The sequence below is a fragment of the Convolutriloba macropyga genome, unplaced genomic scaffold (assembly GCF_964194025.1).
Source record: "Convolutriloba macropyga unplaced genomic scaffold, txConMacr16.3 SCAFFOLD_1199, whole genome shotgun sequence".
Lineage (NCBI taxonomy): Eukaryota > Metazoa > Xenacoelomorpha > Acoela > Convolutidae > Convolutriloba > Convolutriloba macropyga.
Window position 1 is genome coordinate 8,132 of NW_027451424.1, and position 27,540 is coordinate 35,671.

The 27,540-nt window shown below is 36.7% G+C and overlaps 1 protein-coding gene across 2 annotated transcripts; it reads right to left on the reverse strand.

The window, feature by feature from the left end:
• On the reverse strand, window positions 1-25,747 carry LOC142356679 (uncharacterized). Of its 2 annotated transcripts, none has more exons than XM_075408506.1 (5): window positions 24,815-25,747; window positions 7,502-7,974; window positions 4,692-5,244; window positions 2,882-3,879; window positions 1-1,271 (listed from the first exon to the last, which is right to left on the reverse strand). In XM_075408506.1, the coding sequence occupies exons 1-5, from the start codon at window positions 25,561-25,563 to the stop codon at window positions 313-315; spliced, it is 3,732 nt and encodes a 1,243-aa protein (XP_075264621.1). In that variant the 5' UTR covers window positions 25,564-25,747; the 3' UTR covers window positions 1-312. The 2 variants fall into 2 exon arrangements, with proteins under 2 accessions (XP_075264621.1, XP_075264620.1); XM_075408505.1 differs by having other exon boundaries at window positions 4,692-5,250.
• Between the last annotated feature and the right edge of the window lie 1,793 nt (window positions 25,748-27,540).

Genomic DNA, 27,540 nt, shown 5'->3' on the forward strand with positions numbered 1-27,540 from the left:
CAAAACAGTGACAAGTCTGTTTTGGTTATGACATTAATCGATTAATCTACATATGCGACGGAATATAATCAAAAAATATTTGATGAATCATCGTACAATGAATGGCATAGCGGAGTAAGCGTGGTAGAAAATTGCCTTCCGAAGTTTAATCTAAACATCGATTGAAATCATGTTTATCAAGAACCAGAAAAAAGTTTTTCCAGATTGCTTTAAAATATTTGAAATGAAACGAAATGTCGTTTTTCCAAAATTGCTTGCGTTATGTAGTCCGCCGTTGAAAAATTTAGCCAACATTTTTTATAAAATGTTCCTTCATCCGGTAATTAAAGAAAAGTTTTGTTCCATTCTGTTAGATTTTGATGCTCCTTTTCGTTGTTCAGCAATCAGCTGTTCCACGTGAGCAACTTTATCTTTTTTTAGAAGAATGGACTTCCTCAAAGGGTCTGATATCAAATATTTAATAACTTCCACATTTTTGCTCATAATTGCGCGGTCTAAAGCGTTGCAACGGTCTTCGTAAAAGGCGGTTTCGACCTTTAGCAAATTGAGAGGGAAATGGTTGTCCATAATTAGTTCCACGCCTTCTTTTGTGGCATTTGCAGAGCGACAGTATACTATCAAAATTGTATGGTTCCACTTCTCCTCATAAACTCGTCCCATTTCAATATTTAATAAATATTTGAAATTTTTCAGAATATCGATTGCCCATTTCAACTGGTCAAAATGTCCGGTATGAGCTGCAGAATAGAGCAGTCCCCTTTGAGATTTTCGAATGTTGGGTAAATACTTCTCCGCGATTTCATCTTCGGTTGCCATTTCATTGTAACCCATTGACTTCATGAATATTTGGCAACGTTCTGGTGAAGATAGCAAGATTCGCACAGCGTTCAGTGAACAGAAATACAAACTCCACTGATATGCGTTCTTCCCTCTAAACTCGTGAAGCAAGATTTCTTCGCTGATGTTTTCCTCTGTTAAAACTTTTTCGAGAAAATTTAACTGACGGTTTTCATATGTTTCGCTCGGAGCAAACTGCAAATCGTGTTGCATGCTTAAAAACGTCAAAATGGTATGGCCATCTGAAAATATTTTGTTTAATTCATACTCCAATAGATCCCGATTTCTCAAAATCGTTGTCACAACGTTGTAAAATTTCATATCAGCAGAAACAATAGCATAGAGTAACAGGTTCAGAGGTTTCAATTCTTCATCGTCCAATTTATTCAAAATTTGCAGAATAGGCGAGGATTGACATTCTTCGTTATTGTGAGCTGAAAATAATTAATACAATTGAATGCAAATCGTCACTAAGAAACTTGTATGATCCGTAGAAATTTTTTAATGCAAACATGATTTGATTTCTGAGTTAATAGAAAACTCTTTCATTACTGTTAAGAAAAACATATACTCTAATCGTCTTCGCTAATAAGGCAACCACAATTTTGCCAGATTAAGAAAAAGATTTCAAAGCCCTCAATTTAATGAATTTGCAACAATTAATCAATAATAAAGCTGTTCGTACAACGCAACTGTTCTTCTTAGCGTCAACGCGAAAAAACACTTGAACCTGGCGCGCCAAATCTAGTTTTACGTTTGGCCGGTCTTAGTGTGAGCCTAAACTCGTTCACCGATGTAGTATATTTTGTTTCCAAAACCCAAAATTATTAGACCAAGCAATCAAATTTGATCGATATTTTAAATTCTATTTAATGAGAAATACTGTTTGTTATTTCTCAACAAATTTAATATAGCATATTTAGAACGGAAAAACTACGCAAAATTTGTGGTCTCATATGCTCAAAAAGTACACTGGTACCTATATACTTACATAATAAACATTGCTGAAATTTGGTAGTAATGGATAAAGTAGGTTTTGTGCATACCCAAGTTGAGTTGCCAGACCGAAACCGCTATTTCCCGACCTTTTCGGACGAAAAGATCTTATGTCCAGACTTTTGTGCGTCCACCAGACTTTTTTTGCGTTCTCCAGACTCTTGTGAGTTCATGTTCAGACTTTCGTGCGTTCACCAGATTTACATGCGTTCCGCAGAATTTTGTGCCTTCATGTTCAGACATTTGTTCGTTCACCAGACTTGCGTGCCTTCGCAAGATGTTGTGCGTTCATTTTCAGGTTTTCGTGCATTCGTGCCCACACTCCATGCTTTCAAATTGAGACAAACTGTAATAACAGAACTTGTAAACTTGAAAGCAGCATAATTTATTCATTTCGTATGTACGTCCTCAATATCATTTATTGATTAGTAGAGTTTTGAAAAACTCTCTAAACTTAAAAAAAACTTTGAAAAATTTTGTTTAACTAAGCTTGATATCGTCTGTTCTGTAAGGCCTGAGTTTGTTTTTTGTTCAACGTCGGCTATTTTTTATAACACAAGAATTAAAAATTTTAAACACCAAGCAAAAGCCTGAGTGCAATTCTTTTCTTTTTGAGTGATATAAGTCATCTGGTAGATATTAGTTTTTATAACAAGGCTGATAAAATTAGAGCGTTCATGTCCAGACTTATGTGCGCTCATGTTTCAAGACTATGAAATTTTGAACGCACGACATCCCTCTTGTGTGTTCTTATTCGGTGTGAACATACTTGATTCCGTCTGGGACCTCAAAGTCGAGCTAAAATCTTAAAGTCAAGTTTCTTGAACTATTGAGCTCGAGCATTTTGATGAAATTTTGGGGTTTTTAAACCCAATTTGGTTTTAGTATCGTCTTTTCCTGGGCTAAACCTGTGTCCAGAGCTAAACCTGTGTTGTACCCCCATCGAATTTGGAATCATAATTCGACCTACTCAAACTGAGAAATAAGACGGTATTACAAATAGCCTGTTTCTTCAATCGTTTCTTCGTCATATATTTCAAACCCTAACCTGGCATTTCAGTGCCTTTGCTCTTCTTTGGCTTTTTTCTTCGCAATCCGTTTGTCTGCGCTGCTGAAATGATTTCATCGAAATGAATTCCCACAAAATTTTCGCTTCCCCATAACAAAATAAACCGCAAGGATACATCCAGGCCAAATTTAGGAAGCCTTTTTATCAAAAAGTCAGGACCTCTAAAGTTCAAATAATTTCGCAATTTCAAAACACCAGAAGCGGGCATTTGATTCAACTTGTCGGAAAAATCCTCTTCAATATTAATACTATCCAAAACTTTATTCACCGAGGACCTTTCAGGCTTCAAGAATTTGAGCAACTCTTCGCTTTTCAGTTTGTTTTTGATGTAAACAGAAACTTCGAATTGAGCCCGTGTAATGGCAAGGTGAAATGCCATGTAATAAAGTGGTAGAATTTCATCAAAGTCGATAACCACTAAAACTGAGTTAAACTCGCTTCCTGTGAACTTCAATAATCTCAATTCCATTTCTTTTGAAGTCTGGATGCAAAATTTTTCAGGTTGGAAGCCTTCATGGTTGCCAAACATGTTCAGACAAGTGCTTTCTGGGTTCGCGCGATCAGTAAAAATGATAAACAATCTATCTTTTGCAAACTTTGAGTCAATTTTGATGTCATTTGTTAGTAAAATATTGTCGTCCAAGTTTTCATAAAATTGAACGTTGAATTCAGTTTGCGTGGAAGTAAAACAACCCGGAATCATCGTAGCACACTCATAACTCAGAATTTGGCCGTCCAGAAAGTTGTTTGAAAATTCTGATACGAGATGGCAACTCCGATAGAGAATGTGAAGTTTTCGAATAGCGAACAGCTTGTTGTTGTAAGGAAACATGTTAAGAACTTCTCTTTGACCGGTTTCTATGCAAGCCATCCAGCAAATTCCGGCTTTCGAAGTGAGTTTAGTTGATTGAAATGCAAAGTACTGGTCGCCGTAGATTTCATCTACCATCACAGCAATTCGCGAAGGCTCGATTTCCCTATCAATCATTTCAAATATTAATTATTTTTCAAAATCTTGTTGGTGACCAAAAGATGTAAAGATCAAAACATTTTCAAGAAATTCAAATGCATCAAACCTTGCCAAGTCTTTTATATTCATGTCCAAATGAAAGCATTTGCATTGAATTATATGAACTTAAATGTGCTGAAAATTAACTTGAAAAATGTGTTTGTGAACTAAGACAAGTTGTAAAAAAGGGGCGAATTTTGATATTGGACACCCAAGGCTCTACTCGTTGCACCTGCAGTCGAAAAGTCTGTGAGAAAAATCCATTTAATTAAACGTAAAAATGAGTAAGTGAGCCATTTAAATTAGTTTTAAGATTCAGTTGAAAGAAAAACCAACAGGATTATCATCATAATCAGTCCATTTGAAATATGAGAAAACTGAATAACTGGAAATTTGAAAAGAGATCAATTTAGGATGAACCTTTGTTATCCATACTATTACCATAATCAAAATTGTTTTCAAAGAAGGTTCCAAAAGATAACTCACTAAGAATAACAGGTGGTTCATCAGTATCAATCAACAGCTGACTAATGATAATGTTTTGAACTAAGAAATAATTCTTACTCCCTTTGTTCATTCTTATGCAAGGATAAGAAAACAGAACTTATATTATTTTTCTTCAGTTTATATAAAAATATAATATTACAAAATATCGATTCAATGCTGTGTAATACTGTAGATGGAAAACACACTTTTTTAAAAATTTTACTTCAATTAATATTGAGCGCTGAAAATTTTGCGGACGCTCATATTTTTCTTAATAAACAAAATTTGGCTTACCGGTACTTTCTCAAATCCTCTTCAAACAGTTGTCGATATCCAGTCAGTTCAATTTTGATCTTAGCTTTCAATTTGTCACTTGCATAACGATCAATCATTTCTCTTAACCAAGTGTCAAAAAAAGTTCGAGTCTTTTCATACGCATAAATTACACATTCAATAGTCTCCTCTTGGGCCAGTTCATCAGCTTTTGCCAGAAGTAAAAGAGACTTTCCGGTTCCTGGGGGCCCAAAAAGGGCCAGATATGTTTCTTTGGTGGTCAGTATTTTAAGTTGCTCAGGGCTTAATATGATGCCAAATTTTGTGACTATATTTGAAGGTGGTTTTTTACCACTTGCCGCCAAATATCTGTAATCAATATCAATTCGCTTGCTTATTAATTCATCATAACTAGCAAAATTATCGTGATAATTGTCAAATCTGGACGAGCGGAAAACTGTTCTGTGACTTCCGATAATGAATAATGCGTTGATGTACTGAACAAGTTTATAAGCAGGGTTGGTTTCCTCTTCGAATTTTTTTTTTCGGAAATTTTCGAAAATGGCTTTGGATCCTGAAGCTATCCCAGGTCAAAGTACTCGTTCAATTTACTCGTAGTAACTAAAATTTATTTTAGTAGGTGCTTTTGTCTTATTTAAAGACATTTTGGATTATTTTGCTCCCCTACCCTCTAAAAGTCAAAGAAAACAGTTAATATATATTCTATCTTTCCTTTACTAACGGCCCACAGTAACCAATTAACACTAAATTTGACTCCATCAATATTCCGTTTTTTCAAATTTTAGTGCGTTCAAAATGTTGTTATGATGAGACTTCTCCCATGTGTGTAATTGCCCAAGATGGCCACCTTAGACGAAACTTTGAAAACATACTAAAACTTATACGGTGCCGCAGAAAACTCGCAAAACTTTGTACGACGCCTATTAAAGCCGTAACAATCTTTCTACGGCAACTTAGAAAAATAATATAATTACCAATTTCTATAGTTTGACTTCTTTTTTGGTTCTGGTTTTTACTTTTCTCACCACTAAAAAATTTTTAAGAAAACAGTACGGCGCCGTTTAAGGCCGTATAAAGTTTTGTAAAATTTCAAAGGTAAACTTTAAACTGAAAATACACGCGATGGTCATAAAATTTTGTCTCGAAACAAATTGATATTACAACAATTCTTGCTCCCCTGATAAGGCGGGGTCATAAGTTAGGTAGAAAAGGCTCCAGTAAAAGAAAGGCTTTCTCTATGTTTTAAAAAAGTCTTCTCTCGAAACTCTTCTAAATTTAGAGGTCTGTTGAATCTTGGATTTTTAGTTTTTTGGCTATTTATGGTGGTCCCTCGACTGTATCTACTATTTGAACTGCAATCAACATAAAAATTCTGTCATTTTTCAAGTTTTGCAAAAACTATTGGGATTTTTGAAGAAAAATCGTTTTTCGGAAAAAGTGGATTCAATTTTATTTTTTCTCGGTCACCTAGAGCAAAATTCCGCATCCTTTGACCGTTGAGCATTAGTCTACCCAGTCTGTACACGTATTGACACGACAGAAATGGGTCATAAAATGGTATTGTATCTTTTTTCTTTCTGTTCGTGTTTGCTTTGTTAGGTGTATTGACTTCTCTAATTTATAGCCTCTTTTTTGCAAATATATCTCTAAGTTGAATTTATTTCAGCCCTATGACGTTAGGAACCTGTTAGTTATCACTAATAGACGTGTCTTAGTCGATAAAGGACCACAATTGAGGTAGAAAAGGCTCCAGTAAAAAGGCTTTCTCTATGTTTTAAAAAGTCTTCTCTCGAATTTCTTCTAAATTTAGAGGTCTGTTGAATCTTGGATATTTTACTTTTCTCGGCAGTTTATGGTGTTCCCTCGACTTTACCAACTCCTTGAATTGCAATTAAAGTAAAAATTCCATCAGTTTTCATATTTTGGAAAAAAAATGTTAGGATTTTTGAAGAAATGTTCGGACAGTTTTTCAGCAGTATCATATGTATTCAGAGTTGATTCGTCTTTTTTCCATTTGTTGTCTCTTTTTGTTTGTTTTTCCTATGTTTTAGGCTTTCACTATGTTTTAAAAAGTCTTCTCTCGAAATTCTTCTAAATTTAGAGGTCTGTTGAATCGTGGATATTTTACTTTTCTCGGCCATTTATGGCGTTCCCTCGACTTTACCCACTCCTTGAATTGCAATTAAAGTAAAAATTCGATCAGTTTTCATATTTTGCAAATAAAATGTTAGGATTTTTGAAGAAATGTTCGGAAAGTTTTTCAGCGGTACCATATGTATTTAGTGTTGATTTGTCTTTTTTTTCCATTTGGTGTCTCTTTTTGTTTGTTTTGTGGAACTGCACGAGTACGGTTGTTATCGTGCTATATCAGTACTCCTATAGTTAATTTCAGTAACTCCGCCACAGCCGGTCCCAAGCCCGGAATGAAAAAGGAGGAGGGAAAATCACAAAAATTATACTGGAAAAATCTCAGCAGTCAGTTTTTTTAATGTAACTAGAGAGTTTTCCTATAGTGTTCATTCTATCTATTTTTTAAGGGCACCATATTAATCTTGCTGCGGCCTTTCTACGGCACCTTATTAGTCTTGATACGGCCTTAGCACGGCATCTTATAAATATTAGTACGGCCTTAGTACGGACCGTAGTAAACTTGACAAGACTTAGTACCGTGTTTTTTCTAAGAACTATACGGTGCCACTGTAAGGCCTTAGTAAGTTTCATAAGTTTGGTCAACTTGGGTGTGAACGCAGAGCTTCCCATCTTTTCATTTTTTGGTCGTATCAAATGTAATTTTGAACAAGGACGTGGACCTGGGACGTAGTCCAAAAATGTTTTCCCGCCAGGTTTTGTCCAGACTATTTGAACCGCCTGAAATTTTCCCATTCGGTCTTGGACTAAAAACTTGACTCTTGAAATGTGAGCTTCTGGTGTTTGACTCAAAGGGATGAAAACTTGAGCCGGTAAAAACTTCCAGCTTTTTTGTACTTTCAGCAGTTGTTCCAGCTTCAGCTGGGGCAAATATATCAATAAAGTAAAAAACTCAGAAATGAAGTGGTCAAAAGTGCAGATTGGCAATTCATTTGATGATTCATAATAAAACGTGAAGAATGTGTGAAGGATCAACAGGAACTGAGGCAAAATGGTAGTGAACACCTGTTCCAGTTTGTTTTGCAGTGCTGTGTTTGGGTTGCTAGGATTTAGAATTGTTCCCACTTCGAACCCCGTAATTCCATTTAGTCCGCAATGTATCCAGTCAATTTCAAATGTACTTGGGCGCGTCGTCCTGAGGGTGAGAGTTGTTTCAATTTATAGGTTAGAAAAATAATTGGAAAAATTGTTAATCTGGAGAACTTAGGATTGGATTGCAGTATGATTTCCAGCGCAATTCAACTTCTGATCAAACCCTACCAGTTACAAAAATAAGGCAACTGAGAACAAGTATTGATTTATACTTCATTGGCTGAATGTAGTTTCGACTCCGAAAATATAAAAACTGTGTTGAAAATTTTTAAGAGATACTGCAAGACTTAAATTACAAAAAACATGCAAACAATTATTGGCATATTGCAGTTCAGGTGTTCAATGTTTTCTGCCAAAGATTTTGAATGGATAATTGAAAGATGTGTCCAGCTTAGTAGTAATGTTGAAGAAAATATAGGCACTGCCTACCTTGACCAGAAAACAATGAAAACATCGTTAATCACATTTTCTCGAAACATGCCATATATCTGGTTGCCTTAATTTTACTTCTTACTGCTAAAAAACCCAAGCAATGAATAAACTCAAAAAAGAAACTGAAATAACCGCTGAATTCTGATTTAGTGGAACATGGTTAACGTCAAAAGACGGTCTCTTAGAAATAAATTGTGAAATTTTTACCTATTTGCTTTTTTTTGTTAGATGCTTTTAAATGCTAAAATGTGACACTTATAACTGAGAGTATGACTACAACTCAGAGCACATTTTATATAGAATTAGACTAAAACTTGCGAAAAAGACCACTTCTTAACTTAATTTGCATACAATAATTTAACAAAAATTGGGCTTGAGGATATATAAAAAACCATTTTCATAATTAGGATAAGAGAGAGCAGTTTCTCCGGGAAATCTGCAATGCAGCGAAAAACCTATTGATTATATCATTGCTGATTTCGCAAACAAACAGGAATTAATGATTGCTATCAACACTGGCGATATATTAATATAGCGGAATTTTAACTATTAAAGATTTACAAAACCTAGTCTATCAAACTTGTGCTAATAAGAGCCAGCTGTTGTTAACACCAGCGTCTGGCAAGTGAACCAAAACTTGATACACCTTGATAAGAAACTTACTAAACATTGGTATATCTTGCCAAGATCTTGACATTGTACTTACCATGAAAATATCATGATTACTCTCAACTTTGAACGTGTAGTATAGGATATGACTGAGCAGCTGATCAGCAATACTACTTCTATAGTGTATAAAGTAATTTTTACGATGAATTCACAGTGCAGGCATAAGCAGTTAATCGGGCCGTAGTTTAACATGTTTCTTTATTATATATTTCTTTTCAGCATCTGAAAACAGTATTTAAAAACATCATTTTTCTCTTTAGTTGTTTTCGAAATCTATCTAAACAGGCAAAAAAATCCGTAAGAGCAAATAACAACATTGTCGACTTCTGAATTTCTGCTAGGTTCAACAGTGAGGGGACTCTGTTGCCCAGAAGATCGATTAAATAAAATAAACCCAAGGTTTTGATTTGGTGAATCATGCGTTAAATTTTTACTCTGCTACTTCCCCCTCTCCACTTGGGTATGCTGTTGCAATTAGATTACTTTGAAATAGGCAATTCACCATGGGGCTCGTAATATCAATTCTAGTTATATGGATAACAACTGTAAGAAAATTACTTGCACATCAATGGAAAGGACAAACTTAAGGCAATTTATAATAGTAATTAAAATAATAATAAAAACAATGTCCGGGGTTCACTTCCCAAATGAACTAAATCGAAAATTCTGACAGTATCCCAACTGGTCTTGCAATAACAAACTTCCAGAGTTCAGTCTCAATCTCAATCTCTTCTTTGCTTTTCACACTTATCTTACACTTCTTTTTTATCTTTTAAAGTTTGGTCCCACTAAATCAAGTGCTTTTTCTCACTTGTGCAAAAATCTCTCCTGAGTCCAAACTTCTGAAGTTCTCCCAAAATCTCTAAAGTCTGCTAAGTCTGCAAAATTTTCTCTGTGTCACTTCAATTTATACTCAACCAATATCTTAAGCAAATAAACATTGATCTCTTAAGTGAACATTGCAACTTACACTTGAAATCTGTCACATTCTGTAGGAGAACTTTATTTGCTATGCAAAAAAATCAATATCAAATTATGCTCTGTCATTCAACTGCTACCAAGCATTGTTCAATTTTCTCCTTTTCTTGAGTAAACGACCTTTGGTCCCTTATGTAAACAAATCCACTTCGCTTGATCTAGTATATGCACTTGACATGTCAATCAGTGTTTGCTTAGTAAACATTGAACGTTCCCTGAAAAATTCTTATACCTCTCTTTCCGTTATCAAATTAACTAGCTGCAATCAATCCCTATCGAACATCAAATTAACTAACTCAACCCTAAACGAAAGGCCCATTGCAATTTTCAATTTTGAAACCTTTTCATGCAAGTACCTGTACTTCTACATGCCGATGAGACCAATTTCCCTAACTAACAAACTTGACTCCTAGGGGTCAGGTCAATTAGGGGTCATTCGTCAAACATTGGGCGTCAAGAAGATAAAAATAACTATTGTCATTGAAAGCTGTATCATAGTTGCACCTACCTACAAAATTTCATGGCCTAACTCACACAACACAAGCAATGGCCGCGCACACTTTTCATCGACTTCCAATTTCAGAATTTAAAATCTCGGGAAGTAGTGGTGAAAACGTGTTCGGATAAAAATATCTGGTAAATTAAGGGTGCCACCAACCCGCCTGCAAAGTTTCGTGACCTACGGATTAGCCGTTGCGAGTCGTCTGCAAATTAAAATTTTTTAAGGTGTCGAGGGTGGCGAAACCCGAAAAAGTGAGTTAGTCAAAATTGACCGGTTCGGATATTTTTTGACACTTACTGTCCCAGGTTGTCATATTATTACAATTTAAAAGTCATTCGGCCGCTAAAAAATGCCACTTTCTGGTTTTCGGCACTCGGCCCATCCCAAAGCTTTAACCTCCTGTCGCACCCAGAAGGTAAAAATTGCACCAATAGAAAGCCCTTGCAAAGCTACATTCACCCTCCAAAAATCATAAGGCTGCTACCAATACTCCACGATCAATTCAAACTTTACGTCCCGCAGCACCGGCGTGCTGTAGCTCTGTGGAGATTGATCTGGGGTCAAATTTGAAATCAAATTCAGATTTCTCGTACCCAAATTTCTTTCTCCCTCAAATTTCAGGTCAATCCGAATTCAAATTTTAGAGAAATAACTATTTCAATTCAAGTGCTAACTATCTTCCAGCAAAAACAGTCTATTTACCGCAGAATACCCAAATAGTTATCCTAACCCCTTTTCACGATCATTTCAAAAAATACTCTAAAATAAATATCCATTGCAACCCTTACTTAGCCTTATATTATATTCAAACTGTCATTTTTCCATTCATAATATCGAAAACCTTCAAATCACGCTACTTCCGGTGTTAATGGCTCGGAGTTGGGTGGTCGGATTGGCCCAAAAGCTATACCAGCCTGAATGGAGCATTGGGTGTACCTGATATTAAACATTTGTAAACGTCCGCTGAATATAACTTCAAGAGATGCTTGGCACCAAGTTCTGCTACCCCCTTATCTTTCTCACTTCATTTATTCACAGCACATTTATTTACTTCAAATTGAAAATCCAATTCTGTTCAAAGTATCTAGTTCACTTCATATGTTCGCTCTCTAGTTTTATTCTAAATTTAAATCTTTCCCTTCAATTTTGGCCTGATGCACATATACAATTTTGCTAAGTAAACGAAGTATATCGACAGCTCAATACGTTTTTGTTCATTAATTTGTTTGTTTAAGATATATCAATCAACTGGCTTCTCTGAGGCCTTCGAAACAATAACCCTTCAAGAAAGAACGCTTTTTTTCAAACTAATTAACTTGTCTAAGATGACCTAAATTACCTAACTTATCGCAGTATCTGGTTATGACTTTTCCTGCGTTCTACACTCCTCCTTCCTAGAAGATTATTCTCCTGATTAATTGCAAGCCGTTAATCTGTGACCCGATTAACTTACTCCTACGTACTTTAACAATAGTGAAACTAGTGAAGTGAACCACTAAGGTTTAGCTCTGGGTTAATTCAAACCAACTGCACCAAAGATTGTCTACGAAAACTTAAATCATTAAAAATAATAGTGTTTTTGTAAGATATCAGAACCAGCATAACAACCAAAAATTTTTTGTTGATCAAACTCTATTGCTGCGGTCATACAACTTCTCACGATCCTCACCACCATTAAAGGAAAAGCAATTTCTCATTAACACCAAATGCAAGAATACTCATGTAATTTTACACACATTTTCCTAACCATTTTTTATAAATCTTTTTACCCTATAGTGCTTGACCAACTTGTCTTTATTAAATGGATTAAAACAATGTAGGCAAACATTGGGTAATAAGGCTTGAATCACTTAGCTTTCAACGCCCCTCTCATCATATACTCGTGCGCCTGTACACGAAAACCTTCTTGCTCTGATGCTTGAATGGATGCCCAACTCTTCTTCCACTGTAGGTACCTGTAATCCTGCCATGACTGCTGTCTTGATGCTTCCAAACCACTCCGCCTCTCCTTCCGGCTCACTGATTGGTTCTCCAGCAACAGCTTTGAAATCTCCGGAAACCGCGATGCAATCCTTCTCTGCACTTTCTGCTCAACTTCCAACAAAAACCTGGTAGAGTCTTCGCTCCTAGGCTGTTGATCATCACGAAGCCAACTGTGCCACACTGTAGCCATTTACTTCAGATCGGATTTCTCTGTTCTGTCAATACCCTTAATGCTCGTCCGTTGGTTCGACCAAAACACTACAATTAAGCTGACTTTCATTCAACTGCGATTGCACCCATTCCTCCAGCTCCTTTCCCAACTGTGCAAATTTATTTCGGTCACCTGCGTCCTTATTGATTTGAAGCTTTTGTGTTTCAGATACCAACTGCCGATCAATTCCTCCTGAACTTGTCCAATTCTCCAAATTGTCCACAGTGCACATAGTTGTACACACTTGTGTCTCATCAGCCACGTGTGTTGCTTTGCAGAACTTCTGGTCTAAACCTCCTCTTTAACTTCATCAAGGTCCAAGCTACCAACATATCGTTTTGTTTAGCTTTGACAAAAAAATTGCTCGCTTTTGCAGCTACATTGTCGCATGCTAGTGAGTTCAAACTCGCGGCAAACCTTGTCTCGCTTCTTACATCGTCGACCTCAATTTCTTCTACATTCAAAAAATCTGTATCCGAAAAATCTTCGAACAAATATTCATCATCCGACTGTTCATCGCTTAGCTCCTCAGTCTCTCAGTCTCTGGTTACAGTATATAATCTTTTTCCATAGCATGATGCTCACCTGGTCCGAAAAATACATTACTCCACTCAATTATTTTTTTTCGTCGGAAAATTTCTGATGCCACTGTTCTCATATTCGCTCAGCGCTGCTCTATAAGTTTCCTGATTTATTCGACCATAAACTTCCTCCGTAAACTCGACCTCAGTTCATGGTTGAACTTCATCGCAGTAACCTGGAACTCTTAATTTCCTATTCTACTACAACTCTTGTATCTTCCACTTCTCCAAAGAGATCTTTGATAAAATCTCCTTTCCTTGATACACCACAGCTGAACCCAAAGCTAAACCCTTCGGCATTTTGTGCCGGGTTGTCGAAATTCATCCATTGTAGATGTGTCAATGCTTCTACTTGTATCAATCACCTGCCTTTGAGAACACTGCTGTTGCTTTCTATGATCCATAGCGTCACTGCTTTCAATAAATTCCACCCTACTTCCCTTTCCTTCTAGCAAACATATTGTAGCTTCACTCATTAAAAAGTGGACTGTCAGACAAACGTATGCCAATCTGACACAGCGTCCCTGTCAGTGCCCATGCTTGCTTCCCTGGAGTCGACCGCCAATAACTTTTTGGTAAGTCGCCTACTGCATTCAAGGTCCACCCACACAAATTTGTAGGCAACCACTTCATCAGCTCTTCTTCCGTCTTCCGTCCATCCCATCTTCAAGCCAGTGCTCAAATAAGGTTCACGCCAATCTTCCCCATCTTCGTAGCCTGGTGAAGGAAAACGCTTCACCAATTGCTAACCTAATATATTGAAACAATTGGCAACCCAAATCACAATTGTACGTCAACTTTTGGTGCGCTCTCAGCAGTTTCTCCACAAAAAAATTGCACGCTCTCCAACTTATTAAGAGATAAATCACAGCCAAAAGTAGCAAAGAAGCGAAGCCCACCCAGGAGCGCCACTGTCGTCTTCTGATTTTCTGCTAGGCTCAACAGTGAGTTGACTCTGTCGCCCAGAAGTACGATCAAATAAACCAAACCAAATGTTTTGAATTGGTGAATCAAGCCTTACTTTTTTACTCTGTTACTTCCCCGTCTCTACTCGAGTATGCTGTTGCAAATTTGGTTGCCCTGAAATAAACTAATTCAGCATGGGGCTCGTAATATCAATTCTAGTTATATGGATAAAAACTGTAAGAAAATTATTTTCACATCATTGGAAAGGACAAACTTAAGGCAACTTTGAGTAGTAATTAAAATAATAAAAAAAAACAATATCCAGGGTTAAATTCCCAAATGAAATAAATGAAAAACTCTTACAGTATCCCAACTGGTCTTGCGATTACAAACATCCAGATTTCAGTCTCAATTCAATCTCTTCTTCGCTTTTTACACTTTTTTTAAAGTTTAATCCCACTAAACCAACTGCTTTTTCTCACTTGTGCGAAAATCTCGCCTGTGTCCAAACTTCTGAAGTTCTCCCAAAAGTCTCAAAAGTCTGCTAATTCTGCCAAAATTTCTCTGTGTCACTTCAATTTATATTCAAACAATACGCTCTTATCTTAAGCAAACAAACCTTGACCTCTTAAGTAAACATTGCAACTTACACTTGGAATCTGTTATATTCTGTAGGAGGGTTTTGTTTGCTATGCAAACAAATCAATATCAAATTATGTTCTGTCATTCAACTGCTACCAACCATTGTTCAACTTTCTCCTTATCTTGAGTAAACGACATTTGGCCCTTTTGTAAACAAATCCACTCCGCTTTATCTCATGTGTGCACTTGACATGTCAATCAGTGTTTGCTTGGTAGACAATGAACGTTGCCCTGAAAAGTTCTTCATACTCTAAATTCACTATAAAAATAACTAGCTGCAATCGATCACTGTCAAACATCATGTGTTGAATAAAAAAACTAAACTCAACCCTAAACCAAAGACATATTGTAATATCCTATTTTGAAACCATTTCATACAAGTACTTGTAAATGTACATGCTAATGAGACCCAGTTTCAGAATTCAATATCTCGAGAAGTAGTGGTCAAAACGTCTTCGGATTAAAATTTCTAGTAAATATATGATGCCATCAACTCGCCTGCAAAGTTTCGTGACCTGCAGATTAGCCGTTGCGAGTCGTTTGCAAATTGAAATTTTTTCAAAAGTGTCGTGGGTGCCGGAACCCGAAAAAAAGAGATCGTCAAAATTGACCGGGTTGGGTCTTTTTTGTCACTAACTGTCTCAAGTTATCATATTATTACCATTTCAAAGTCATTCGGCCGCTCAAAAAAGCCAATTTCTGGTTTTCGACACTCGGGTCATCCCGAAGCACCCACCTCCTGTTGCATCCGGAAGTTAATAACTGCACCAATAGAAAGGCCTTGCAAAGCTACGCTGACCCTCCAAAAATCATACTCCGCTGCTACCAATACTCCGCGATCAATTCAAACTTTACGTCCCGCTGCACCGGCGTGCGGTAGTTCCGAGGGATTAATCTGGGGCCAAATCTGACATCAAAATCGGATGTCTTGTACCGAAATTAGTCTCTCCACCAATTTTCAGGTCAATTCAACTTCAACTTTTAGAGAAATAACTATTTCAATTTAAGTGCTCACTATCTTCCTGCAAAAACAGCCTTATTACCGCAGAACACCCAAAAAGTTATCCTAACCAATTTCCATGTTCATCTCATACATTACTCTAAATTTAGTATCCCTTGCAATCCTTAGTTAGCCATATATCATACTCAAACAGTCATTTTTTTATTCAAAACATCGAAAACCTTCCAATCACTACCGGTGTTAATAGCTCGGTGTTGGGTGGTCGGATTGGCCCAAAAGCTATACAAGCCTGAATGGACCATTGGGTATACCTGACAATAAAATTTGGTAAAAGTCCACCGAATATAACTTCAAGAGATGCGTGGCACCAAGTTCTCCTACCCCCTTATCTTTGTCACTTCAAAATAGCACATTTACTTACTTCGAATTGAAAATCCAATTATGTTCAAAGTATCTAGTTCATTTCATATGTTCGCATTCTTGTTTTCTTCTGAGTATAAATCACTTATTTCAACTCTGGCTTGATGCACCAATTGTTTCTCTGGCGCCTTCGAAACAATAAACCTTTAAGAAAGAACGCTTTTTTCAAACACCTAATTAACTTGCTTAAGTTGACCTAAATTACCTAACTTATCGCAATATCTGGTTATGACATTTTTCTGCGTTCTACAAACATTGAATGCTTAAGATGGCTCCTTCAGTTCAAATATATGTCATTTGACAAGAAACAAACAATTAAGTGAACACAAAAAAAAGAGTAAAGCAATTAGATTGTAATTGTACAAAGTACCAAAAGAGCTGCACGCATCGTTTTGGCGCGACTTAGTTGCACATGAGCCTTCATGTTTAAGTGATACAATAACTTCGTTCGGTCCATTTGTGTAATAGGGGTATCACTAACATGTGCTAAAAAATTAGGCTGGTCTGAAATTTTTCTCAGACAGCGGACCTGGGTTGGAAGTGGACAAAAATCAGCCCCAAATATGAAACCTTCTTTTAGCCAAGTGTATTGTTGTTTAAACTATTCAATCTCAAAGATAATTTGAAAAAAGATATGTCTCAAAAGATCATAAATTCTGGTCTATCGTTGTTATACAGAAGAGGGGGTTGTTGATATTGCCTCTCAAAATGAAGAATTACAGTTTTGGGGATAAATTTCAAAAAATTCATCGTTTGCAATTTTTGCGCTAATCAAATTTTAACCAAAAATCATAATAGATCTTATAGGTATGTTAACAAGGTAAAAAACAATAGTTTACTGTCTGGTGCGAGAAACAAATGAAAAATATACATTTTAAATTAATTGTAAGCGATCAAAAGCTTTTTCATCTTTTTTACTCAAATAAGTAAGAATCAATTTTTGCACAGTGACAACAACAGACACCACTGTAATTTTAAACCCTGAGTTTTTCATCTGCAAAAATATTTCCGATATGTAAAATTTAATCGTTTTTTAAAAGTACTTCCGATATGTAAAATTTAATCGTTTTAATCGTTTTTAGGTGATTTTAACGTGCCTATGGTAGCTTGGGCATGTCTCTCCTCGTCTAGTTCTTCAGATAAAGTTTTATTGGATTTTTTCACGGACTTAGGTCTAAATCAAATAATTAATGAGGCTACGCACATTCGTGGGAACTGCCTAGATCTCATTTTCACTTCCCTAGAGTCAATTCTATTCCATCTCCCAAGAGAGCTATTCTCAGATCACTTTCCAATAATTTTCCAAGTTCCACTCATCAATAATTACAGAAGTATAGGAAGCTCTAGTTACTCGAAATCATCTTTCAGTATTCAAGCGTTTAATAAAAAGCTTTTTTCGCTTTACGAACTTTTAACTTTCCAAATTAAAGCCTTTGATTTCTTTTCAATATAGTACTATGAGCTGACAAAAGCGTTCTCCATTTCGATAGCTAAGAAACGTCGAATGCGTGTATCAGCTCCGTTTTTTTCTTCGCAAACCTTGCATATGTTACATAAAAGCGAGACGATCAAGAGAAGGCTGGAAAAAGGCTGAACACTATCGGACTCATTGAAAATGAGGGAAAATCAGAAAGAGTTTTTAGAGTCAATTGAACTTGACACGAGTCTTCTTATTGAGAAATGTATTTTGACGAGCAAGAATGACTGTTTCAAGCTACTCAGGACTCTCAAGGAGACTAGCGCTTCTCCGCCTGCGATGAACAACGACGGTGTCACTTTTTCAACTGACGATACAAAGGCAAGTGCATTCAATGATTTTTTTCAGCTCTGTCTATAGTTGTAAAATTCACGAGAATGTTCCAACAGCTTTGGATTCGAGTATTAAATTTCAAGATGTTACGTTCGGAGTTTTAGAAATTGAAAACATATTGAGTAAATGTGATGACAGTTCTTCCATGGGCTCAGATCAAGTACCATCTTTCTTACTTCGTGATGGCTGTCAAATTTTAGCCCCAGCAGTAATGACATTATTTCAAATTATTCAAAAGTCCTCGCACTGGCCTAAAGAATGGAAAACGTCATATATCACACCACTACACAAAAATGGTTCAACAAGTGACGTTAAAAACTACCGTACGATCAGCTTGCTTCCAAAGCTTTCTTTTGTTTTTGAAAAAACGTTGTTCAATTTTTTGTATCCACTAGTTAGGCAACTAATCACAAACGCTCAGCACGGTTTTATGAATAGACGCAGCACAACTACTCAATTTATTTCATATTTTGATGTTCTTTACAACAATCTTGACAAAAATTTCCCTTGTGCTAGCGTCTATTTTGATATCAGAAAGGCTTTTGATTCAGTTCCGCATCATAGATTACTAACAAAACTGGCAGCATTTGGGTTTGACGAAGCTTTTCTTCATCTTTTTTGGGTTGTCTTGTAGATCGACACCAAATTGTCCGTATAGGATCTTGTTTTTCTAGGCCCTCCGTTGGAACGTCTGGTGTCCTACAAGGAAGTGTCCTTGGACCACTTCTGTTTATCTTGCACACGAACGATCTTGTTGACAATGTGCAAAACTCCCATGTTTACTTGTATGCCGACGACCTAAAGCTGCTATGCTTTGATTGTTTCGACGGTTTGCAATGTGACATCAATGGTATTTATGAGTGGTCAATCAAAAATCAACCGGAATTTCATCCAGAAAGGTGTAAAGCGATGAACTTTAAATGCAGCCAGTCTCCCTTATTTCTAGGAGAAGCGGAAATTCTTTTCACTAGAGAGATTATGGATTTGGGAATTCTAGTTATTGAAGATTTCTGTTGGACAACACATGTTAAGAAGAAACTTGCGAAATGTAATAAAATTTTTATTTTTTTGAAAAGAAGCATACCGATTCAATTTTCTGTTCTCCGCGAGAAAATGTTGTACCAAACGATGATTCTATCTGTCTCACTTTCCTGCTCCCAAGCTTGGTGTGTTACAACTGGTATTTTGAAAGTGTTAGAAAAGTTTCAGCGCAAAGTGTTGCGCTGGGTTATTAGGTCTGAGGATTACAACGAGACACTTAAAAAACTAAATTTGTATCCAATTTGCTATCAAATCGCGTGAGCTGACCTTATTCTACTGTGGAAAGCTTGGCATGGAACAATGGAGAGTGACATCAAGCTATATGTCCATAGAACGACACTCAGCCCGCCCCCGAGGATCGGTCAAAACCTTTTTTGAACAACCGTTGAACAAAAAGTCCAAAACTGACAACTGCTTTCTTAGCCGATCTATCTACGCCAATAACTTAGTTTCTATCAACGTCAATGACTTTTCGTTATCTTTCAATATTTTTTTAAGAATTTAGATAATTTTCTCATTGCCAAAACACTTTCTTTTAACTCTACTATCGGCCATGTACATATTTTTTTAAATGTCGCTGTGTGGACTGCAGATCTTAAATTGCTACTTTTCTTTGTTAATTTGTACTGTCATGTCTTTCTTTTACTATGTATTCCTCTTGTTGGAATTTAAGTCTCTTACTACTAATATTACTACTACTACTACTACTACTACTACTACTACTACTACTACTACTACTACTACTACTACTACTACTACTACTACTACTACTACTACTACTACTACTACTACTACTACTACTACTACTACTACTACTACTACTACTACTACTACTACTACTACTACTACTACTACTACTACTACTACTACTACTACTACTACTACTACTACTACTTCTACTACTACTACTACTACTTAAACTAATTACCTGAAATGGTAATCGCACGTGCCTTAAGTTAATCTCTTTTACCCGAAGAGGACGAAAATGGCAGAAAATACATCTTGCACTCTGACTACATCTTTTGGACCCGAACAAAACCCCTGCTTTTTGCGAATTATGTTGAAACTGGACAGCAGCAAGAGAATTTTGTTATGATGGAGTGTTACTTTTGAAGTCGAGGAATAGAAAATTCATTGGGGGTGCAAACGGATGAAATAAACTGGTGAGATCAAACCAATTTCTCCCCTTCTCCTATTTTTTTCGGTGGTTGACCAAAAATTTTTTATTCTGGCTATATCAATTTCACACAGCAGTTCCATGGTCTCAGGCAAAAAGAAAATTAACGGAAAGAAACAACAAAATGCGATTTTTGTAAGAAGCTTCTTCTTATCGTAAACGTAACAGAAGAAAAACAGACAAAAAAGAACGCAATTGCGATTATCGTAAGAAACGTTTCTTCTTATCGTTAACAACATTGAAAAACTAACACCGTAGGAAAAACAAACACGTTAGGAAACATATACGCAATAAGAAAAAAAAACAAATGGCTTTTCATAAACATGACAAGAAAGAAAAAGACAGTTAATAGCGATGAAAATTCCCTGAATTTGGACATTGTTGGCATGTCTCCAATCTCCAGGAAAAAGAAAGCTGCAGAACGTAGACAGGAATAGCAAAATTCAATCATTTTGAATTAGACCAATACTTCGTCAGGTCTGACACAACAAATGCAAAACTTAACTATTGATAGTTGTACTCCACCATCAATCAAACAAAACAGAAATACGATACGTAGACTGGCGCCCTAATTTGACGAATGGGTATGCTGTAGATCAATTTGGGCGTACTCTCAATTTTGTAGTCAATTGTCAACAAGTGAGAAAATTCCCCCTGAGATTGCAGCTCGCATTGACATGCTAGTCTTTGCCACAAACAGCAAAGAAATTGCCGAAAATCACACATCTCAAAACACAGCAAATTTGAACCTAAAAGCCCCTTCAGGCCTTGAAACGATTTGCAGGAAAAAAAATGTCTACACTCCGTTTTATCCCTGTCAAGTTCCCGCTAAGATGGTCTGAATTGCTAACAGCCATCATTGAGGGCTCTGTTACAAAACCAAGTTCCCCAGAAGATCGGACTGACTCTTTGCAATTAGCAAGTGCGCTCTGCGCGCTAGCAACAGAGGGGGAAGAAACACGAATAGCAGCAAGAGTGGCTCATGTTAAGTAGATTTGAGCGTTGGAAGAATGGTGACTAGGCTGAGCTATGGCTCGAAGCAATCTCAATGAAACACTCCAAGAGAATAACCGATGACTCAATGGAATTGCTTGCAGCACGTGTAAAATCTCTCTGATTCAAGGACAATTTGGACGTGCAGCAAAAATCTTGTCTTCGGATGGAGTGGCGCCTGATAATGAGGAAAAGCTGAAAGTGTTGATGAACTTCAATCCAGCAGAAGAAATGCCACCGAATGAAACTGATGATTACAGTAGTTATGCTTACCAGTTTGACGAAGCGTCTGTGTTTAAACAATTGCAATCTTTCTCAAACTTCACAGCAGCCGGTTCATCCAAAATGTACACTGAGCACCTTCCACATGCTAAAACGTGCGCAGTCCCCGATCAGTCAAAAAATTTCAAGCATCACAAAATTAGTGAATTTGGCTAGCAGAGGGCAGTTCCCAAGTTCCGTTGTACCAATTGTTCGCTCTGCTTTGCTTAGAGCGCAGAATAAGACAAAACGAGGTGTACGGCCGATCGCCGTGGGAGAAGTTTTTCTACGCCTCATAGCCAAATGTATTGTGCAAGAGGCCAGTTCTGAGGCTGTTGAACTTTTTTCATCCAGACAACTTGGTGTGGCAGTTAAATTGCGGTGCTGAAAGCATTTTACATGCAACAAAACAAACTTTTCAAAAGTTATTGAACAACGAAAAAGCTGAACTACTTCAAATCGACTTCAAAAATGCTTTCAATTGCGTTAGGAAAAGCAGTGTGTTAGATGCAGCTCAAAAATTAATTCCCGATTTAGCCCCTTTTGCTTCTTTTTGCTATTCTCAGCGTAGCAAGCTGCTTTTTAATGCAACTCTCATTCAAAGTCAATCAGGAGTCTAACAAGAAGACCCGCTGGAGCCCTTACTTTTTTCTTTAGCACTTTGGTCTATTATCAAAGAACCCGAGAATAAGTTACCAAATCTTATACAGAATTTTTTGTACCTTGAGGATGGAATTATAGCAGGAACGGAAGAGGAGCTGTGTGAATCAATAGAAAATTTAACAACTCATGGCAACAAATGTCGTCTTGAACTCATATGAGACAAGTTCGAGTTGTGATCCACCACGTGTTTTAATGCTGTTGATAGCAGGATACAGAGAAACAGTCAATCAGGAACCGAAATCTTGGGCGCAGCAATCGGAACATCCACTTTTTGTTGTATCTCGTTTGGAAAAACGGGTTAAAAAAACTCGAGAAAGTAATAGACAATCGAAGCTATTTAGAGGACCCTCATTGAGCTCTTGGAATTTTGCGTAGCTGCCTGGATGCACCTAAACTGGTGTCTTTGTCGAGATGCAACAGTCTGTCCCCTCAGAGTAACAAAATACTTGAAAATTGTGATCATCTCCAACGAACAACTTTTGAAAATATATTGGGTTCTGTCATCAGCAATAAATCATGGGACCAAGCATGCCTGCCAATAAGCAAAACAGGAGCTGGAGTTCGACGTTCTCTGAGCAAATTCAAAGCTGCTTATGTTGGTTCCTTATCTCAGTCAGCGAACTTAATAGAACAGACTACTGGAGTGAACACAACACACGAAAGTAGTTTTAGAGACTTAGTGGAAGAGTTTAGCACCTTGGGGATTTTTCATTTTTATTCAATATAAAATTGAACAACAATTTGACAGTACGGCTCTAAACAACCTTCTTGAAGGCCAAAACTCCACCAGAGATAAAATTAAAATGTTATCTGTTTCTCTACCTCAATCAGGAGCTTGATTGATGGCACCACCTATCCCTGCTCTTGGCTTACACCTTCGACCTAGCAGAGTTCTGAGCTTCTCTGGAATAATGTTTAGGAATTCCACTCTATGATTGGGATAGGAGATGTCCATGTTGTAAGTCAGCTATTTTGGACATATTTAGAGATTATGCCGTTTCATTTCACGGGCGTGGCGATATTATCTCTCCTAATGACAGAGTACGAGACGCAATAATGGAAGCTTATTCATCGGCCAATCTTCCTCTGTATGCGAGCAAAAACATCTTCGGCCGGAAAACAATTCCAGACCAGATGACGTGTATTTGCTCATTTTTTTAGCAGGACAACCCGCAGCTTTAGACGTCCCCATTACGTTCCCACTGCAAGCCAGTATTTTCTCAGATGCGGCGAGGACATCTGATTTTGCTCTAACCCTAGCGAAATACAGAAAGATTGGGCATCATTATCGGAAGTGCAGCTATATGGTCATCCACTTCATACCATTGGCGTTAGAATTTTTCGGCGGACTATCTTAAACAACGCCGAAAACATTGAAAAGAATAGCTCTTTTATCTGATAACAGAGGTTTACAGCCCGCAGGCCTATCAGTAGCCCTCAATCGGTATCAATAGGTGCCATGCGTGGCTCAGCTACAATGCTGTTTGCAAGAGATTCGCGATTATGAGCGAGAAATGATGGGGACTGTCGAATGCAATTATGCCGCTATGCCCGATGAGAGGGTCAAGAAAGTCACCCTATGAGTGGGGAATTCAGTTAATTGAGTAGTTTTTGTCCTCATCCATCAGCAGAGAAACTTTGAAATCACCGAAGGAAACGAATTTTCTCAAAGACATCTAATTTAAAGTACAACTGCTCCTCTTACCTCTTACACTTAGCCTCTGCGTTCTTACCTGATGAAGTGGGGAGAACTTCAGTAGAAGAGCCAATTCAGAAAAAAGCATCCACGATTTGTTAAATCCTTCAATCACGAGTTTTTATTCTTACCTGATCAAAGTGGGGAGAATATAAACGAACATTTCAAGCGTGGAAATTTGAAACGGACAGTTGAATTTTAGAATTATTGAACTGCTGATCTGTTGAATTAATTTACATAGTTATGATAACCAAGTTAACTTTAATTTACAATAAAATTTAAAAAAAAATCAAAATTGAAAAAAAGGATAAAAATTTCTGTTCGACATATATTTCTTTTGAAAATTCTTTTGTGCACTTTGACATCCTTCAGGCTTAATCTGGAATGATAATTAAGCAAAATATCAAGTTTTTTGCTGAGTTTTCAAATTAGTTTTGGCTTATATCTCATCAAAAAACTTTTAACCTCTGCATTTTTTTTGCCAAAAGGGTGTATTTTCGAACGTCAGTTTTGATGAAAAAAGTTTAGATACAACAGCCATTGGACTGTTTTGTTGTAATTGCAGGAAACTGACTTCTAATCAATTTGGAAGGAAATAGTTGGGAAAGAACACGATAGAAGTGTGGGACACCTGTTATTTCATTTTGCATCCACTACCCTCTACTGTGATCACAAAAATTTCAGTCCTCCTAGCTGTGAAAATGGGTAAATTTGTAAAATACTTTGACGACCAAAAAACAACATAATGAGACTAACAATTGCTTCGCTCCAGTTTATTTTGCGGCCCTACTTTACGCAGGTGATATTGAGTAAAACCAGAGTCCGCGTTGACAGTTCGGTTTCGGTTCTACAACTCAATTTAGGTGTTTTAAATCTCAAATTTTGCTAGAGCGTTTATGAGGCGGGTTGGAGTGGGGTGGAGGCAAGTGAGACATTACCTTTTCTTAAAACAACTACCTTTCGTCCAGTAAGGTCCACAAGTTAACGTTTTTCCAGCTTTTTAAAAATGCTCCGGCCATTCTGCCAACCTCTGGCGCTAACTTTTCCCAGAAAAGTTTAAGCTCACCGACATATGCTCCTATTTCATTATTTGCCGCAACTTTTCCGCTCTCAGTTGTTTTATCTAGTAAAGTTTCCGGTATGCAATCAAGATCTGGCACAACGTAATGCTTCCAGAACTGATTTGGAAAGTAGCTTCGCACAATTTCCAATACTGCTTCAACATCCGATAACACTATTAAGTTTTGATTATAAGTGCGGAGTTTACTCTTTGTAAGAGAGTAATATTTGAAATATGGCCACATTTTGCTTTTCTTTGCGTCATTTTCAATTTCACTATTCAACAACGCCGACATTGCCGAATTTCCACCAAGTCGAATTGAAGATGTTTCTGTCGCAAGCATTTTAACGATTTGATCCGCCACCACATAATCAAATTCAATGTCAATTTTCAATTCATTTGCGAATAGTTGGACGGTTTTGCTGAACTTTGCAGATAGTTCCAGGCAGAGGTTTTTGCAGTCGTTCAAATTTTTCTGGAAGCCAAGCTTTCGAAACCAAATCAAAATGGTGAGCTTGGCCCTGGTGTTCACGGGTTGGTTGTTGCTGTCTTGTGTATTTAAAAAATTTGAGAGCCAGAATCGTAAATAATCAAGTTGCATTTTGATTGATTCTTGAAGGGTTGTCAGCATGCCTTTATAACACATTTTTTCGCCACTATTTTCTCCTGAAGAATTACTGGACCATTTATGCACACTTTTGATGAGGAAACAACTATTTGCGCAATTTTGTGGGAAAAATAGTGGGGAGAGCGTGGACTTTTCGCTGCAGTATTTTCTAATCAACTCTTTTTCAGACGGCTATGATTCAATTAGTTTGAGTTTTATTTCTCGTTTTTGACCACCTGAAAGTTAGTTAAGACTTGTCGTAAATTTCCATTAAGGTGTGAATAACAAGCGAATGTGGATTAAGTGATTTGACCTGAAAAATTTTTATTTGTTCTGCGGTGAATTGTTGAAAAAAGGTGAGATTGCGCAGTGATCTAGCATGAATTCACAACTTTTTTGTAATGGTAAAACAAAAAAGCTTCAATACTACATGGGGTAAAATTTCTTAAATTTTCCACCACACCTTAGTGGAGGGTGGAACCATATGCTCAACTTGTTTTTTTTTTGCTTGGTCAACATTGGCTTATCGATATATTCTTCGAAGAGAGTTGTAGGGGCTATCATCAGAGAGCCCGTCCAATATAGAAAAAACATTTTAAAAGATTTTCCTTAATTTTGTATTTCGCAAGGAATTATGTAGCTTTAATGTGTAAAAATGAGACTGATTTCCTTTGTTTTTCTTCACAGTTTCCGTACATTTTGCTCATTTTCTGCGCTAAATTGTTTTAGCATTGTTTACGATAGTGATATTCGGTTAGATTAGGCTTGCTGAACCATTTGATTGGACATTTTGGTCCAAACTTTGAATTTTATTTCAAAACTCAGCCTTTTCTTCATCAAAACCTGACACAAAACTTGTTTATTTTAGCTCACTTTGCGAATATTTGCCGGAAAAACAGAACTGAAAATGGCCGACACGACCTTTGCAAATTCATCGAGAGACGGGCTTCACTTTAGCTTCCTAATTAAACGTTTTGGAATTAAAGTTTTGGCGGCTGGTCTCAAAGTTGAATCAATAATTATCCAAAGTCATCGTTTATTTTTGTAATTTTGAATGTTTTGCTAAATTACCTAATTCACAAATACTCTGAACAATTAGTTTTTTAACGCTCAGCAATGGTAGATTCTAGGTCCTATCCCAGATCTACAATCAAAATTTATTCGGATAATGTTTTGGTCGATGTATCTTTTAAAACTATTTTCAATTTGTAACGTTATTGACAGACTAGTGAGATTTTATATCAGGAAACAGATGTTTAAAGATCCCATTTTGTGCAAATAAGACCCAATGAGCATAAATAGCGTTTTCAAAGAAAATTCCATGATTATTATTGCTTCGACAAAATGTTTCCGTAAGATTTTGTTTAATTCCAGTCAGATTCTTCATGGTGTATAGTGAATATATATAATGCTCTCAGTTCATACCCTATGGTTCTTTTGACGAAGTAAACTTGTTTTAAAAATATCAAAAAAAAATTTGTACTTTGCCATTTTTTAGCTTAAGTCATTCAAACTGCAGCTTAGTCTGAAAAAAAACTGGTCTCATCTTCTTTCTAATGCAGGAAGATGCAATATTAACTCGTTAATAGTTTATGGTTGGAAAGGCTTGAGCCGGTTTCCTATCAAAAACTATTTGAACATTTTGATTATTGCTTGTACTTGTTGCAATTTTTAAGCCGTATGATAAATTGTGGATAATGACTACTCGCAATCGCTTCATAAGAGGGCACTAAAGGAATCAATCGTGTATTGAATTCAGTTGATATAAAGGAGTTTTAAATATTTTAAAATTAACTCGTTGCAAAAATAAAAGCCAGTTTTCAATTTTGTCCTTTTGTTGTTTTTTTTCAAATTGTAAGTTATTCTGATTAATGAGAGGGTCCAATCTACTTTCTGCCGAATCAAGTTTTAACTGCTTTATTGATTTTATTTTATAACTGATGTTTTGTGGCTTTGACACCATGTATTTTCACAACATATTTGTTTGATTTTGTTTTTCATACTTGTCGATGTTAG